Raw genomic sequence first — 14,157 nt, 5'->3', positions numbered from 1 at the left:
CTTAACCCTGGGCTAGTGCAGTGGGGTGTTTCGCCACCCCCAACGTTTTAAAAGTTGCACTATTCATAGATTTCGCAAGAAATATTTGTGTCCTCTTCAGTAGCTTCATGATTTTACGTATAGAGCATGCTCAGAAATTACTACGATGCTGCAGAAATTCCAGTAAGAGAAAAACAACAGTTTTCAGTAGGGTGTCCAAACACCCCACAGTATTAATTACGTTTTTTTTAAATTTTACAAATATTTATTTAGTTTTTTTTATTTTAAAAATAACTATAATGTGACCACATTTATTATTTATAATATAGATATAATAATCAATGTGAATAAAAATAATTTAAGTTTATTTTAATTCAAAATGGCTGACTTTCATAAACACATTGAGAAAATACCAAACATAGCAAGTTGCTTGTCATTTGCACTGAGTGCCAAAGTACAATGTCAGCTATTGAATCAGAGTGACAAAAATGCTTAAAAAACAATTTAGATTTTTACTATTGGTTTAATAATAAGATCTAATGTAATGAGTTTTGATAAATGTTGTTTTTTATTTTCGTGGATTTATGTACTAATATAATATGTAATCATACCTGAATATAATCATATGTATAATGACACATGCCTTTACCAAATAAATGAGTAAATCTTTATGAATTTTTACTTACATGGTTTATGGTGTGGCCGTATGCCTTATTTTATGTATATATTTTTATTTGTATTTTCTTCGTTTCCTTTCTTTTTCTTTCTTCCTTTGTCTATAACTTTCTAGAAAATTCTTCCCTAATCCTTTCCTGATAAGATGGTGGTGACCTACTTTCAAGAACAAAGAAGAGGCGGTAGCCTGAGGGCAAAAAGGGGAACTTCAAACTCACTTTCTGGCTCGGACGTTGTAAAACTAAGACGTGCAAAGAAGACCTCCCGGTTGTTTCGGCAGCAACGGTAGGACAAAGGGAGACTAGAAGTTAGCGATCGGAAGGAGTCAGAACACATACATCGGTATAAGAATCTCCAAAAGATTGTTTAGAAAGCCTGAGTCATTTTTTCGACTTACTGTATGCAAGATTTCACCATTAGGCCACCACCACCAGCAGTCCAAGATCATCGGCACTGGGTACCCTATCTATCCTATTGTCTATCTTTTCCTCCTCCCTTTCTTTTTTAGTATAAATAGTTTTTAAGCATTAGTCATAGTTTCATTTTTTATTTTGTACCGCGGTAAAATATTTTGTTACGAGAGAAAAACTTAACCTTCGAAAATTGTAAAAAAAATCTTTAATATAAGGAGCGTCGGAATCTAAAAAAATAAAAAAAGAATCCTGTAAACTCGAGGAAAATAAACACTGGTGAAAAGGGAATTTTATGCGTATTGTTTTCTCAACTTCTACCACGAAGTGTAATCACCACGTGCATATCTTACATTGGCGTCCGTGACAGGATTCCGACTAAAGCTCCTTATCAGTATAGAATCGGCAAGAACTCTTATTGTAAACAAATACTAAATTGTTATTGTCTATATTCAAGTATTGGTCGTGAATAATTATATTATTATGGCCACGAGTAGCCAGGTCGGAAGTACCATCCATAATGACGGGGCCAATGGTAACCCTCCATTTGTACTAACGGGACCTCTTGGAATGATCCCTATGTTTTCTAATTCACAGAGTGACTCGGTTAACGTGAGGCAGTTTTTCTATACTGTAGAGAACATTGCCAATCTAGCGGGTTGGAAGGATGTGGTAAAAATAGCAGTCCTCCAAGCTAGGTTAAAAGGGGACCCTTTGGCTACGTTTTTTTGTCTTTTAGAACAATACCCATCATCTTACGAGGATATTAAGCGGGATTTAATTAAATGTTACGATAAAAGAAGGGCCGGGGACCAGAAGATTATCGATCAACTCCTAAATTTAAGGCAAGGGGTCAATGAATCCGTGGCGGATTATTCAGTACGTACTAGGACTTTACTATCCAGAGCATTAAAAGATCACAGTAAAATCGAAGCCTTGCGTGATGATATAATATTGGAAAGATTTATACTAGGTTTAAGTGGAAGGATAAAGAATAATGTATTGAGGCGATCCCCGAAATCCCTGGAGGAAGCGTTTGAGCTTGCTGAAATTGAGGAGAATATTGAGATTGAGTGTAGTAGCAAAAACGAGCGAAAAGGAATTAATACAGCGATAGAAGAGAATAGTAGTGAGCGCGATAACACTCTGGCCCCCAGGGGTGACTGCGGGGAAAAGGTCAATAGGTTGGAAAAAAAGATCGAAGCCCTAACAGAAGCAGTCAGCAAACTCGTAGGTAGTCAGGAGAGGGAGAATAGGGTCACAAACAAGAAATGCTTTATATGCGGTAATATCGGTCATTTTGCTCGCGGTTGTCCGACACGAGGCAGGCCTAATTTAAACTTATAGAGGGGCGGAATGATAGCCAGTATTGCACCCCTAGTGTTAAGATAAACCTGGCTAAGCAAGTCTTCCAATCAAATAAAGGCCTTCCTCTCATTAAGAGTACAATAAACGATCTAGATATGACGTTCCTAATAGATACTGGGGCGGAGATGTCTCTATTAAATTCACTAACTTTAAGACGGATACCAAGCGCCTATGTCCGAAAAGCTATCTTGGAAGAGGAAAAAATGGGCATCCGGGGAATTAATGGAATAGTGACTGAATGTGAAAGAGTGTTGCAGGTCACAATAAATTATAGCAATCATGCACATTCCGCTACCATTGCATGTATGTCCTTCCCTGAACACGTTGAGTATGAGGGTATCTTGGGGATGGATGTAATTAATAGTATCCCCGAGATATTGGACGAGATAAGGAAATCAGTGAGTGGTAATATGCACAATCCTGATAGGAATCAAGTCTTACCCGTCAATTGTCTCGCTGATGTACCTGTCGAGATCCAAGGACTTGATAATTTAGATTCTGTCGAAAGGGAGAAGGTCTATGGCATGGATGCACAGACCGCGGCCCGCCGGTCGAATACTGGTGGCCCGCCGACAGCAAAAAATAATACTCTCGTACATTCGAAGAATATTTAATTCTATTCCAGAATAAAACCAAAAAAATCTAAAAACTTTATATAAAGTTCAAAATAGTAGAGAAATCAAGAATTTTCTAGCGCGGTGTGAGCAAGCGAGATAGCAATAGTCCCGAATTCCCGATTGCTCGCGTAGGTACGAGTAGATACACGAAGCGTAGGAGAATAAGTGCAGTTTAATAGTGTTTTGGGGAGGCAATAGTTCTAGTGTAGATTTTAACTCGACTAGCCGGTGTCATATATTTTGATCCACATTCAACGTAGATTTCCTGTTAACCCGTCAAGTGCCGTGTATAATTGTGTTGTGAAATCGTAAGTAAAACTCTGTTATTAATAAGTGTTTCCCTACCTATTTAATCAATTTTAATCAAATTTAGCTTTAATGTTGGCCAAATATTAAAATAAAACAAAGAAATTACTATTTTTATCAGAATTTCTCTAACTGTAATAATTACGTCATTATTTCAGATATAAAATCTGTATAAAAATCTTAAAATTTCTGAGGAATTTAATCAATTATTTTTGATAATTTAAAAAAGAATGGGTAATTTAAGTAGGTACTGTAATTGTTTTTAGGTGCTGTGTTAATCCTAGCCAGGATTAGAACGCAACATGGAGAAGCCAGGACCTAGTAAAAAACGTAAGGTTAAAGATGAAAATCGGCAGTTTCAAGAAATTTGGACTGAGAAATACTTTTTTGTATGGTCGCATAACAAAGTCGTTTGTTTAATTTGCAAGAATTCTGTTGCGATTGCAAAGGAATATAATGTAAAAAGGCATTATGAAACGCAGCATCCTTCTTTTACCAAGTTTACAGGCGAATTAAGAAAGCAAAAAATGTTGTCTTTAAAACGGGAGATTATTGGTCAGCAAGCTATGTTTACAAAACCCATTCAAGATTCAGAAACAGCTACAGAAGTTAGTTATGAAATTTCTCGAATGATAGCAAAGCGAAGTCGCCCCTTCAATGATGGCGATTTTGTAAAAGAATGCATAGAAATTGCCGCTAAGAAAATGTGTCCAGAAGCAGCAAAAAAGTTTGAGAAAATTCAACTGAATCGTATGACTATCCAAAGACGAATTATGTCTTTGTCAGGTAATATTGCGGAACAATTAATTGAAAAAACTAAGATCATTGAATTTTTTTCATTAGCACTCGACGAATCCACTGATATTAGTTCCACAGCTCAACTTCTCATATTCATACGAGGTGTTACTCAAGATTTTGAAGTCTTAGAAGAGTTATTCGGAATGTGTTCATTGAAAGGTCAAACCAAAGGAGTTGATATACTCAATGTACTTTTGGATGAGTGTTCAAAAACTGATTTGGACTTATCAAAATTATCGGGAGTTGCGACTGACGGTGCTCCTTCGATGATTGGTGTCAATTCCGGGCTAGTTACTTTGCTGAAAAAGCATCTGCAAGGAAAAAACATAAACGCTGAAGATCTCATGCAGTTTCACTGCATTATACACCAAGAAACCCTCTGTTCTAAAAAAATTGAATTTCAAAATGTCATGAAAGTGGTAGTTTCGACTGTAAATTTCATAAAATCACGAGGACTCAATCACAGACAATTCAAACAATTCCTTGATGACATCGAAAGCGAATACGGAGATTTACTGTATTATACAGAAGTAAGGTGGCTAAGCCGTGGATTGACACTGGAACGATTTCTAAATTTAATAGAAGAAATTGGAATATTTCTGGCGGAAAAGCAAAGGGATGTCCCGGAACTTAAAAATCCTGATTGGTTGTGTGATTTGGCTTTTTTAGTTGACATTACAAATCATTTGAATGTCTTGAACACACGGCTTCAAGGCAAAAATCAACTGATATCCCAGCTCTACGCTCATGTATCATCCTTTCAATGCAAGCTGACACTTTTCAGATCACAATTGAATTCTGGAAATTACAATCATTTTCCGAATTATAAGAAAATGGCTGAAAAATTCAACAAAACTGCGATTAATTTCAGTTATGTAGAAAAGCTAGATATTTTGATTCAATCTTTTCAAGACAGATTTTCGGATTTTAAAAAAGTGAAACCTCTGTTGGACATATTCAGCAATCCTTTCACGATTTCAGTTGAAAATGCGCCAGAGTCAATGCAGTTAGAAATTATCGACATTCAAAACGATCAAGATTTACGCAACAAATTCAACGAAGGAGACTTGCTGAACTTTTACCGCTGCATTGATAAAAATATGTACGAAAAGTTGCGCATAAACGCTCTGAAATGTGCCAGCTTATTTGGTTCTACCTATATATGTGAACAAACTTTTTCAATACTAAATAATAATAAAACAAAAAATCGAAACCGCCTTGCAAATGAAAGTTTGGAAGCAGTTTTACGTGTTGCTACAAGTAAATTTGAGCCAAATATAAAAAAGATTGTAAGCACTATGCAGTGCCACGCTTCAAATTAATAAATTCTTTTTGAATTTTAATAAATTATTATCAATTCTTTATTGTCTTTAATTACCTATACTTCTGGCGGCCGGCCCGCCATCAGTTCATGATTTGCCCGAGTGGCCCCTAGTCTTCATAAGTCTGTGCAACCATGGTCTATGGTATCTTTAGAAAGTACCCACGGTGTTTCGCTAATACAATCGAAGAGCTGAAAGGAATGATAGGGCCATCCCATAAACCCGTAATTACTTCTACCCGTCCGATAAATACCCGCCAATATCGAATCCCCGAATGTTACTTAAAAAGGTTGAAGGCCTTAATTGAATCATACCTAAAAGCTGGCATTATCGAGGAGAGTTCATCTGAATGGAACTCTCCCATTCACATAGTGGAAAAGACCGCTGACGAAATACGAATGACCTTAGACCTCAGGCGCATTAATGAAGTAACCGCATCACAAGAGTTCCCCCTGGCCCGCGTAGATGAAATTATGAGTGGGTTCCAAGGCAGTAAATACTTTTCCGTTTTGGATCTAAAATCTGGTTATTTTCAGATAGACCTAGACCCATCTGTACGTCATGTATACGCCTTCTCGACTCCTTGGGGAAAATATCAGATGTGCCGCCTACCCCAAGGAGCGAAGAACAGTGGCCGTTTCTTTCAGGGTGTAATGTCTAACCTCCTGGCACCATTCATTGGAATCAACTGCTATGTATTCCAAGATGACATAGTCCTCTTCTCTAGGTCCTTTGAGGAACATATAACGCTACTCGATAGGGTCATCAAAATTCTCTACGGAGCCAATCTTAAATTACACCCAAAGAAAAGCAAGTTGGTGGTCAAAGAAGTGCGATACCTGGGACATATCATCAGCCGTGAGGGAGTACTCCCAGACCCAGATAATGTGCGCGCGATTCGTGAAATCAAACCCCCTAGTAATATCAAAGGCGTGCGCAGTTTCTTAGGAATGGTTGGCTTCTTTAGGAATTTTATTCCTAATTTATCGGACATTGCATTACCGTTGACGAATTTGACAAAGAAGAAAAGTAAATTCAATTGGGATAATAATTGCCAGATAAGTTTTGAAAGATTTAAAATGTTGTTAACAAAACCCCCCCTATTAAAACACCCCGATTTTTCGTCCCCGTTCCATTTATTCACTGACGCTTCGAACGATTGTGCAGGTTCCGTTCTAGGACAGATAGAAAATGACTCATTTTTTCCTGTAGGCTATTTTAGTAAAAAAATTTAGTGGCTCGGAAATAAACTATTCTACAATTGAGAAGGAATGCTTAGCAATCATATTATCTTTCTGCCATTTCAAACCTATCATTTTGGGACACAAGGTAGAGGTCCACTCTGACCATAGGCCTCTTGTATTCATAGGGGACATGAAAAATCATAATAAAGGCTTAATGAGGTGGTCTATGGAATTAGCGGATTATGATTTTAACATTAATCATATCGAAGGAAAGATGAACTTGATTGCTGACGCGTTATCTCGCCCCGAGCCATCTGGGTCCGAAAAAAATTTGCGGGAATGTAACGTTAATTCCATTCGTTCCAATCTGTGGGAAAGGATAGTTAAGTCACAGGATGAAGATGAATTCCTTCTTAAAATAAAGATAAACCGCATTCCCCAGAAGCCTGGCCCACCAACTGCGAACGATGGCATCCAACCCGAATTCGTACTAGAGGGTGGCGTCTTAATACACATAAAACCGGGCCGCTTTGGACTCCGCCAGTGGAGGCGAGTTTGCGTAGGAAAAGGAATGATAGATGAGGTAATCAGGGCATTCCATTGTTCCCCCTTATCAGGCCATCTTGGTTTCGAGAAGACTTATTATTTAATTGACCGTTACTACTATATTAGGAACCTTAGGGCACACGTCAAGCGGATCGTTCGTTGTTGCCAGACTTGTCAAAAGCATAACCTCCATCAGGGTTGTGCTCCATTCCAGGAGATGGAGGTGGCCTAGTTTCCCTTCCAGAAAATCGCAATTGACATTATAGGCCCTCTCCAAATATCTCCGGAAGGAAACCGTTACATTTTCACAATGATTGACATCTACACCCGTTTTGCCGAAGCAGTCCCTATTAAGGATCAATCAGCTCAAGTTGTAGCTGATGCTATATTTAATAATATAGTATGCAGATATGGTTGTCCTGATATGGTCATTTCCGACCGGGGTAGTAATTTCACATCTAAATTATTTCAAGACGCTTGCAGTAGTCTGCAAATAAAGCATAACATCACAACTGCGTATCGACCATGTTCTAATTCCATCTGTGAGCGTTTTAATAAAACACTCTGCGGTACTATAGCTCGCATTTCAGAGGGAAATAATAGGAATTGGGACTCTTTTATATCACCAGCACTATTTGCATATAACAACGCTACCCATGCATCAACTAACGAATCCCCAGCCTTTTTATTATACGGCTTCGACCCTCGCTTCCCTATCGCGTTCCCAGCAGAACCGCAGAATATCAGCTTGGAAAAACCCCACGGAATGGAATTGAGAGATAGATTAAGGGCAGTTCGGGAAGCTGCTTACAAACTGGGGAGGCAATGGAATTTTAATAATCGAAAACGTATCAACCGTAATAGGGAAATGAACAATTGGAGGGAGGGGCAACGGGTGTGGTTACTTCATAAGGGTAAAATTAAGAACTCTGGAAAGTTCTCGGCAAAGTATCTAGGACCCTATCGGATCACACGTAAACTAGGCCCCGTCACTGTGGAAATTGGTGATAATCGTAAGAATAACAAATTTATTGTACATGTAGATCGATTAAAACAATGTTATTTTCCGATGTATAAAGACGCGAAAAAAAGAGAGCGTAACAGACACCTCATGAAACCAGAAGAAGAGGAACCGATTAACGATTCGAACGATGAAGATATTTGTGGATATATAAGGCACTGGACTCGTGGAACAAACTACCGGACAAATCACCCTCCATCTGAGCCCCAAGATCAACAGAACGAACTTGAAAGACTCGAAGAGGATAGGTATCCTGAAATGAGGCCCAGCCAGTCACCACAACGGCGGTACGACCTACGAGGTCGCAGAGTAGATTACCGTAAGTTACATTACGGTAATTAACCTTTTGTGGGGGGCGTATGTGGCTGTATGCCTTATTTTATGTATATATTTTTATTTGTATTTTCTTCGTTTCCTTTCTTTTTCTTTCTTCCTTTGTCTATAACTTTCTAGAAAATTCTTCCCTAATCCTTTCCTGATAAGATGGTGGTGACCTACTTTCAAGAACAAAGAAGAGGCGGTAGCCTGAGGGCAAAAAGGGGAACTTCAAACTCACTTTCTGGCTCGGACGTTGTAAAACTAAGACGTGCAAAGAAGACCTCCCGGTTGTTTCGGCAGCAACGGTAGGACAAAGGGAGACTAGAAGTTAGCGATCGGAAGGAGTCAGAACACATACATCGGTATAAGAATCTCCAAAAGATTGTTTAGAAAGCCTGAGTCATTTTTTCGACTTACTGTCTGCAAGATTTCACCATTAGGCCACCACCACCAGCAGTCCAAGATCATCGGCACTGGGTACCCTATCTATCCTATTGTCTATCTTTTCCTCCTCCCTTTCTTTTTTAGTATAAATAGTTTTTAAGCATTAGTCATAGTTTCATTTTTTATTTTGTACCGCGGTAAAATATTTTGTTACGAGAGAAAAACTTAACCTTCGAAAATTGTAAAAAAAATCTTTAATATAAGGAGCGTCAGAATCTAAAAAAATAAAACAAGAATCCTGTAAACTCGAGGAAAATAAACACTGGTGAAAAGGGAATTTTATGCGTATTGTTTTCTCAACTTCTACCACGAAGTGTAATCACCACGTGCATATCTTACAATGGACCCCAAAAAAATGTCAGGGTGGACAAACACCCCACTGCATTGATGCCGAAAAAAAATTCAGTGCACTAACGCAGGGTTAAGAACAAATAATTTTGTGCAATAATAATCATAATTAACTATTAACACAATAAATTATTAACACTAATCAACTGATTAATCAGTATTGGCCGATAACGCGTGACTGATTAATCAGTTATCGGACATTTTGCTTATCAATGCATTCTTAATTTTTACCATTGATTACCTCTAACAGCAATTGCTAATTGAACTCTAATTTGTGTTAATTTCAATAAAATTCGTGAAATTTTACTCTAAAAGTAATAGAATATGTGTATAATTTTAAAAAGTCTTCATTAAACTGATATTTTTATACTCTAAAAGGTATTAGATGTAATTTAAGCTCATAAACCATCGAAAGCTTTTTAATTTCATCCCTGTAAAAGTTTTGTGACATAGAATATAACCTCTTAATGATGGACATCGACTGGGAATGACAAGTTTGTCATTATTTCAAGGTGTTTAATGTTTCTCAACATTGCAAATCAATACATACTAGAAAATAAGAATAAATGTCTTTTATTTATGTCGAAACTATTAAAATGCTCGTTAGTCCTTTATGAATGGTTTTATTCTGTATGCACTTGACAGTAGTTCTGGGTTAGGCACAATTTTTTCTGCGACAAATTTTAGTAAGCTATTATGTAATTCTCCTATTCAAATGTCATCTTACCGCTATTCTGATAGGAAGAAGGTACTGTTGCTGAAGGATGTTAAAGTTAATATGACCAAAATTAGTCGTTGCCCTCCTCCCAAAAGAGCAGATGCTCGACAACTAATTAATATCTGTCTGCTATTAATATTTAAAAAGTGATCCGTGTTAGACAGGTTCAAAAAGTAAAGCTCAGCAAAAACATTAAAGTAAACAAAACTTTTTGAAAGTTGTGGCATAAAAATGATGGAAGCAAATTTAACATTTTTATATACAGTATATATACACATAATACTGTATGGTGTGCCCGGCCATATATATTTTGGGAATGACATCCCGTACCATTGTAAAACAATTAGAGGTAAGCATGCAGATTATTGGCTCATAAAATTAAAAATAAACTTATTTTAAACTGTTGTTGGCTATTTTCTGTCACTGTTGACATTGCATTCCATGTTTTCCAGACTCTTCTTACAAGTTGCTGGTTCATTAAAGTAGTGTACTTGCCATCTAAAAATCAAATGGAAATTAATATATTTATAGAAAGTTCTTCGAAATTCATACATTATTACAATATATTGAGAGAATAATTTAAGTTGTTTGTTTGTTTAGTTATGGCAACACAACACTTGGGCGATATGTCTAGGCGGAAATGCCTTCCGGGATATCTTTTTAAGGGAAACTGGTCCCTATTTAGGCGTTACAGACATGGAGAAAACCCAGAAAACTCCACGTGGCCAGCCTGTCTGAGCAAGGTGCGAACCCACAAGGCCACGACCGAACTCCCAGTGTTCAGGGAACAAAGACTGCTTGGCCACTGGGAGCTGAATAATTTAAGGATTTTCTTATTGATGTCGAAATAACCAAGAGAAATTCGTAGTGAGATCTTTTCGCAAAGTCCAAAATCTACAGAAATGAAAATTGGTGGTTAATATAAAGCTAAACGGTGAGCACAAAGAATAATACCTGTGCCCGACACGTACTCTAATCTTATGGGTAATTGTTAAAGAAAAATATTTAATTTTTGTTATGCCGGGTTCCACCACCAGGGTGCATTATGTAGTTTGCACACTGGCAACACTGCCACGTGTTCCTCATTCTTGTTCCTGCTTTCACGTTGTATAGTCTGTAAAATAAAACCTCTCTTTGTCTTCAAGTTTGGAGTGTCCTTTATCAGGTTATGGGCCCAGGCCACGTCAGGATAAGTCAATTTTTAATCGAAGACTTAAACATCTGAACTTCATTGATCAAGTCGTCTTACTGAAAATGGAATCTGTAAGTAATACCTTTACTATTGCTAAACTGAAGGGTGCTGAAAACTGGAACTTGTAAAAGTTTAGAGTAGAAGTTCATATGCGGTCCAAAGGATGGATAGACGTGTTGCGTGAAACACCGACAGACAAAGAAAGATTGAGACTAGACGAAAAAGTGCAAGATGTTATCGTATCTCTTGTAGAAGACAGAGTTTTGTCCCATCTAATAAGTTGTAAAACAGCATCTGAAATGTGGAAGAAATTGACTAGTCTATTTGAACCCAAATCATCTATCGGAAAGTATCTTTTACAAAAGGAATTCTTTGACTACGAATTTCAAGCCAAAGGACTAGGAATGCATATCTCTGATTTAGAGAACATTGTAGCAAAATTGAAGGCGCAAGATGATGAGATCTCTGAAACCATGCTTATGACTAAAATAATTTCTTCCCTGCCACCTGAATATGCACACTTTGTAACTGCCTGGGAATCTGTCGTTGAAAAAGAACATGCTTTGCACAATCTAACATCCAGACTGCTTCTTGAAGAGAGTAGACTTACAGAGAATAACTCCAACAAAGAAAAACTGGACAATGTTGCACTTCCATCTCATAGAACTTACAATCCCAAAGCCAGGTCAAGCAATAAGAGATTTCCATGCCACTTTTGTGATAAAATTGGTCATTTCATAGCTCAGTGTCCAGCTAGGCTACAAAAAGAAAAGGAAAAGAGGAAGGAAAGCAGCATTCATCGGTTTGAATATGGCGGAGGTAGCACCAAGTGAAAACTCTTGGATTGCAGACAGTGGAGCCAGCGATCACATGTGCACAAAGAAAGAATGGTTTGTTAATTATTCAGAATTTGATAAACCAAAGTTGATAAAGATTGGCGACAGATCATATCTTAAAGCTTATGGATCAGGCAAAGTTGAACTTTTAGCCAACAATGGCAAATCAAACATTTTATCAAGTCTCAATAACGTCCTGTACGTTCCAAATCTGAAGTTTAATCTATTCTCAATCAGCTCAGCATCAGATAGAGGCTTCAGTATGATTTACAACAGAAGAGGTTGTAGACTTGTTCAAGACAATAAAGTATTTGCTATCAGAACAAAGAAAGAAAAGCTATACTATATGCAATTTAAAAAATAGCTGAAAAACACAGCTTTCGTTGGAACACACAGGAAGAAGGAAAACATAAGAAAATTCCATGAACGATTAGCTCATCAAAACATTAAACAAGTTCGAGAAATTTTAAAAAAATGTGGAATAGAGTATGAAGATGACCCTAACTTCTATTGTGAATCCTGTATGAAAGGAAAACAATATTGAATTCCCTTCAAGTTAAGTACTTCAAGAGCAAAAGCACCAGGTGAATTACTACACATCGATCTATGTGGACCTATGAAGACAGAATCTGTAGGAGCTCGCTATTTCCTGCTTGTAAAAGATGATCTAAGTCGCTTCAGAACTGTATACTTCTTAAAAGGAAAGAATGAAGCCAAAGACAAAATCCGAAAATGCATCAAATACATTAAAAATAACTTAAACTACAAAGTCAAGATAATAAGGACAGACAACGGTAAAGAAGAAGTTAACCGTTTAATCAAAGAAACCAAAGAAGAAAAAGGAATTGTTCATCAGTTATCCTGTAAATACTCGTCACAACAAAACAGTAGAATAGAAAGAGAAATGCGAACAATTGTTGAAGCAGCTAGAACAATGATCCATGCAAAAGGATTATCCAAGTCATTTTGGGCAGAAGCTGTAAACACAGCTGTACATTTATTTGTCGAAACCGTGTCTTCTTCTTGTTTCTTCTACTTCTATGTCACAACTTGCGAGAACGGGAAAGTGTTAAACTACAATTCAAACATTCCGCAGTACATAAAAGAAAACATATTCATCATGGAGCATAAAAAGATCGAAAACAGAACAAGCTCACTACAAAAGAAAGAAAAACACCTCAACGAACTGCGAACTAAATTCCTATTGAACAGCTACCCAAAACGAATACTAAATAACTGGGAAAGAAAGATGAACAACAAAAGGCTGGAAAATAAACAAAACAGAGATAAAAACACAGTAAGATACATACCCTTCCCCTACATTCGTGGCTTCTTTGAACAGGTAAACAAAAGTTTTGATAAAATAAATATAAAGCTAGCCTCAACCTATAACAACTTGCAAAAAAGAATCCGGGAGACTGAATCTGACATAAATAAACAACCAGACAAATACAATACTACCGAAGTCGTCTATAAAATACCTTGCACATGTGAACTGCCAAAAGTATACATTGGAGAAACAAAACGAAAATTGGAAACAAGATTAAAAGAACACATCGCAGACCTGAAGTATAGTAGAATCAACTCTGTTTTTTACGAACATTGCACGACCCACAACTGCAAAATAGATAAGAATGATGCAATAATAGTACACACAGAAAAAAATTGGTACAAAAGAAAATTCAAGGAAAGCTACGAAATTACTACAGACAAAAATAATATTAACAAGAACCTAAGCATTGACATTCATAAAAACTAGCTACAATTATTAAAATAGAATGTTTATACAGTCGCAGGCGAGGCTGTGTGCAGCACTCGGGGAAGTGACACGTTACAAGTTACGAGGCATGCGGGGGAGGCCGTCAAGTTGAGAGAAGAGGGGAGGGGAGTGGGAAGTACGGAAGGTGCCTGACTGATACTGTATACACAAGTCACAACCTATCGATGTAACAGACTGAAGAGGGGCGAAAGCCCGAAACGCATATCTGTATGAATTAAAAGTGGATGATGAAATTATTTGCCAAGTGTCGATAAATGCACCAAGTCGTGACATAGAAGTAGAAGAAACAGCTGTA

General features: G+C 37.3%; 4 protein-coding genes across 4 annotated transcripts; all 4 read left to right on the top strand.

Annotated features, from left to right (window-relative positions):
• Nucleotides 1-3,111: 3,111 nt before the first annotated feature.
• Nucleotides 3,112-5,613, top strand: LOC111613250 (general transcription factor II-I repeat domain-containing protein 2-like). The gene has a single exon (XM_023354598.1). It carries the CDS (start codon nt 3,658-3,660, stop codon nt 5,473-5,475), a length of 1,818 nt encoding a protein of 605 aa, XP_023210366.1. The 5' UTR covers nt 3,112-3,657; the 3' UTR covers nt 5,476-5,613.
• A 1,902-nt stretch (nt 5,614-7,515) lies between these two features.
• On the top strand, nt 7,516-8,568 carry LOC111613248. The gene has a single exon (XM_023354596.1). It carries the CDS (start codon nt 7,516-7,518, stop codon nt 8,566-8,568), a length of 1,053 nt encoding a protein of 350 aa, XP_023210364.1.
• A 2,250-nt stretch (nt 8,569-10,818) lies between these two features.
• LOC111613247 lies at nt 10,819-12,079 on the top strand. The gene has a single exon (XM_023354595.1). It carries the CDS (start codon nt 11,396-11,398, stop codon nt 12,077-12,079), a length of 684 nt encoding a protein of 227 aa, XP_023210363.1. The 5' UTR covers nt 10,819-11,395.
• A 602-nt stretch (nt 12,080-12,681) lies between these two features.
• LOC111613252 lies at nt 12,682-13,860 on the top strand. Its single transcript, XM_023354599.1, has one exon. It carries the CDS (start codon nt 12,699-12,701, stop codon nt 13,839-13,841), a length of 1,143 nt encoding a protein of 380 aa, XP_023210367.1. The 5' UTR covers nt 12,682-12,698; the 3' UTR covers nt 13,842-13,860.
• Nucleotides 13,861-14,157: the final 297 nt, after the last annotated feature.

The sequence above is a fragment of the Centruroides sculpturatus genome, unplaced genomic scaffold, assembly GCF_000671375.1.
Source record: "Centruroides sculpturatus isolate CEXI.00-Female unplaced genomic scaffold, Cexi_2.0 scaffold1824, whole genome shotgun sequence".
NCBI lineage: Eukaryota > Metazoa > Arthropoda > Arachnida > Scorpiones > Buthidae > Centruroides > Centruroides sculpturatus.
Note: the sequence above shows the minus strand (reverse complement) of the source record. Positions and strands in the feature narration are given on the sequence as shown.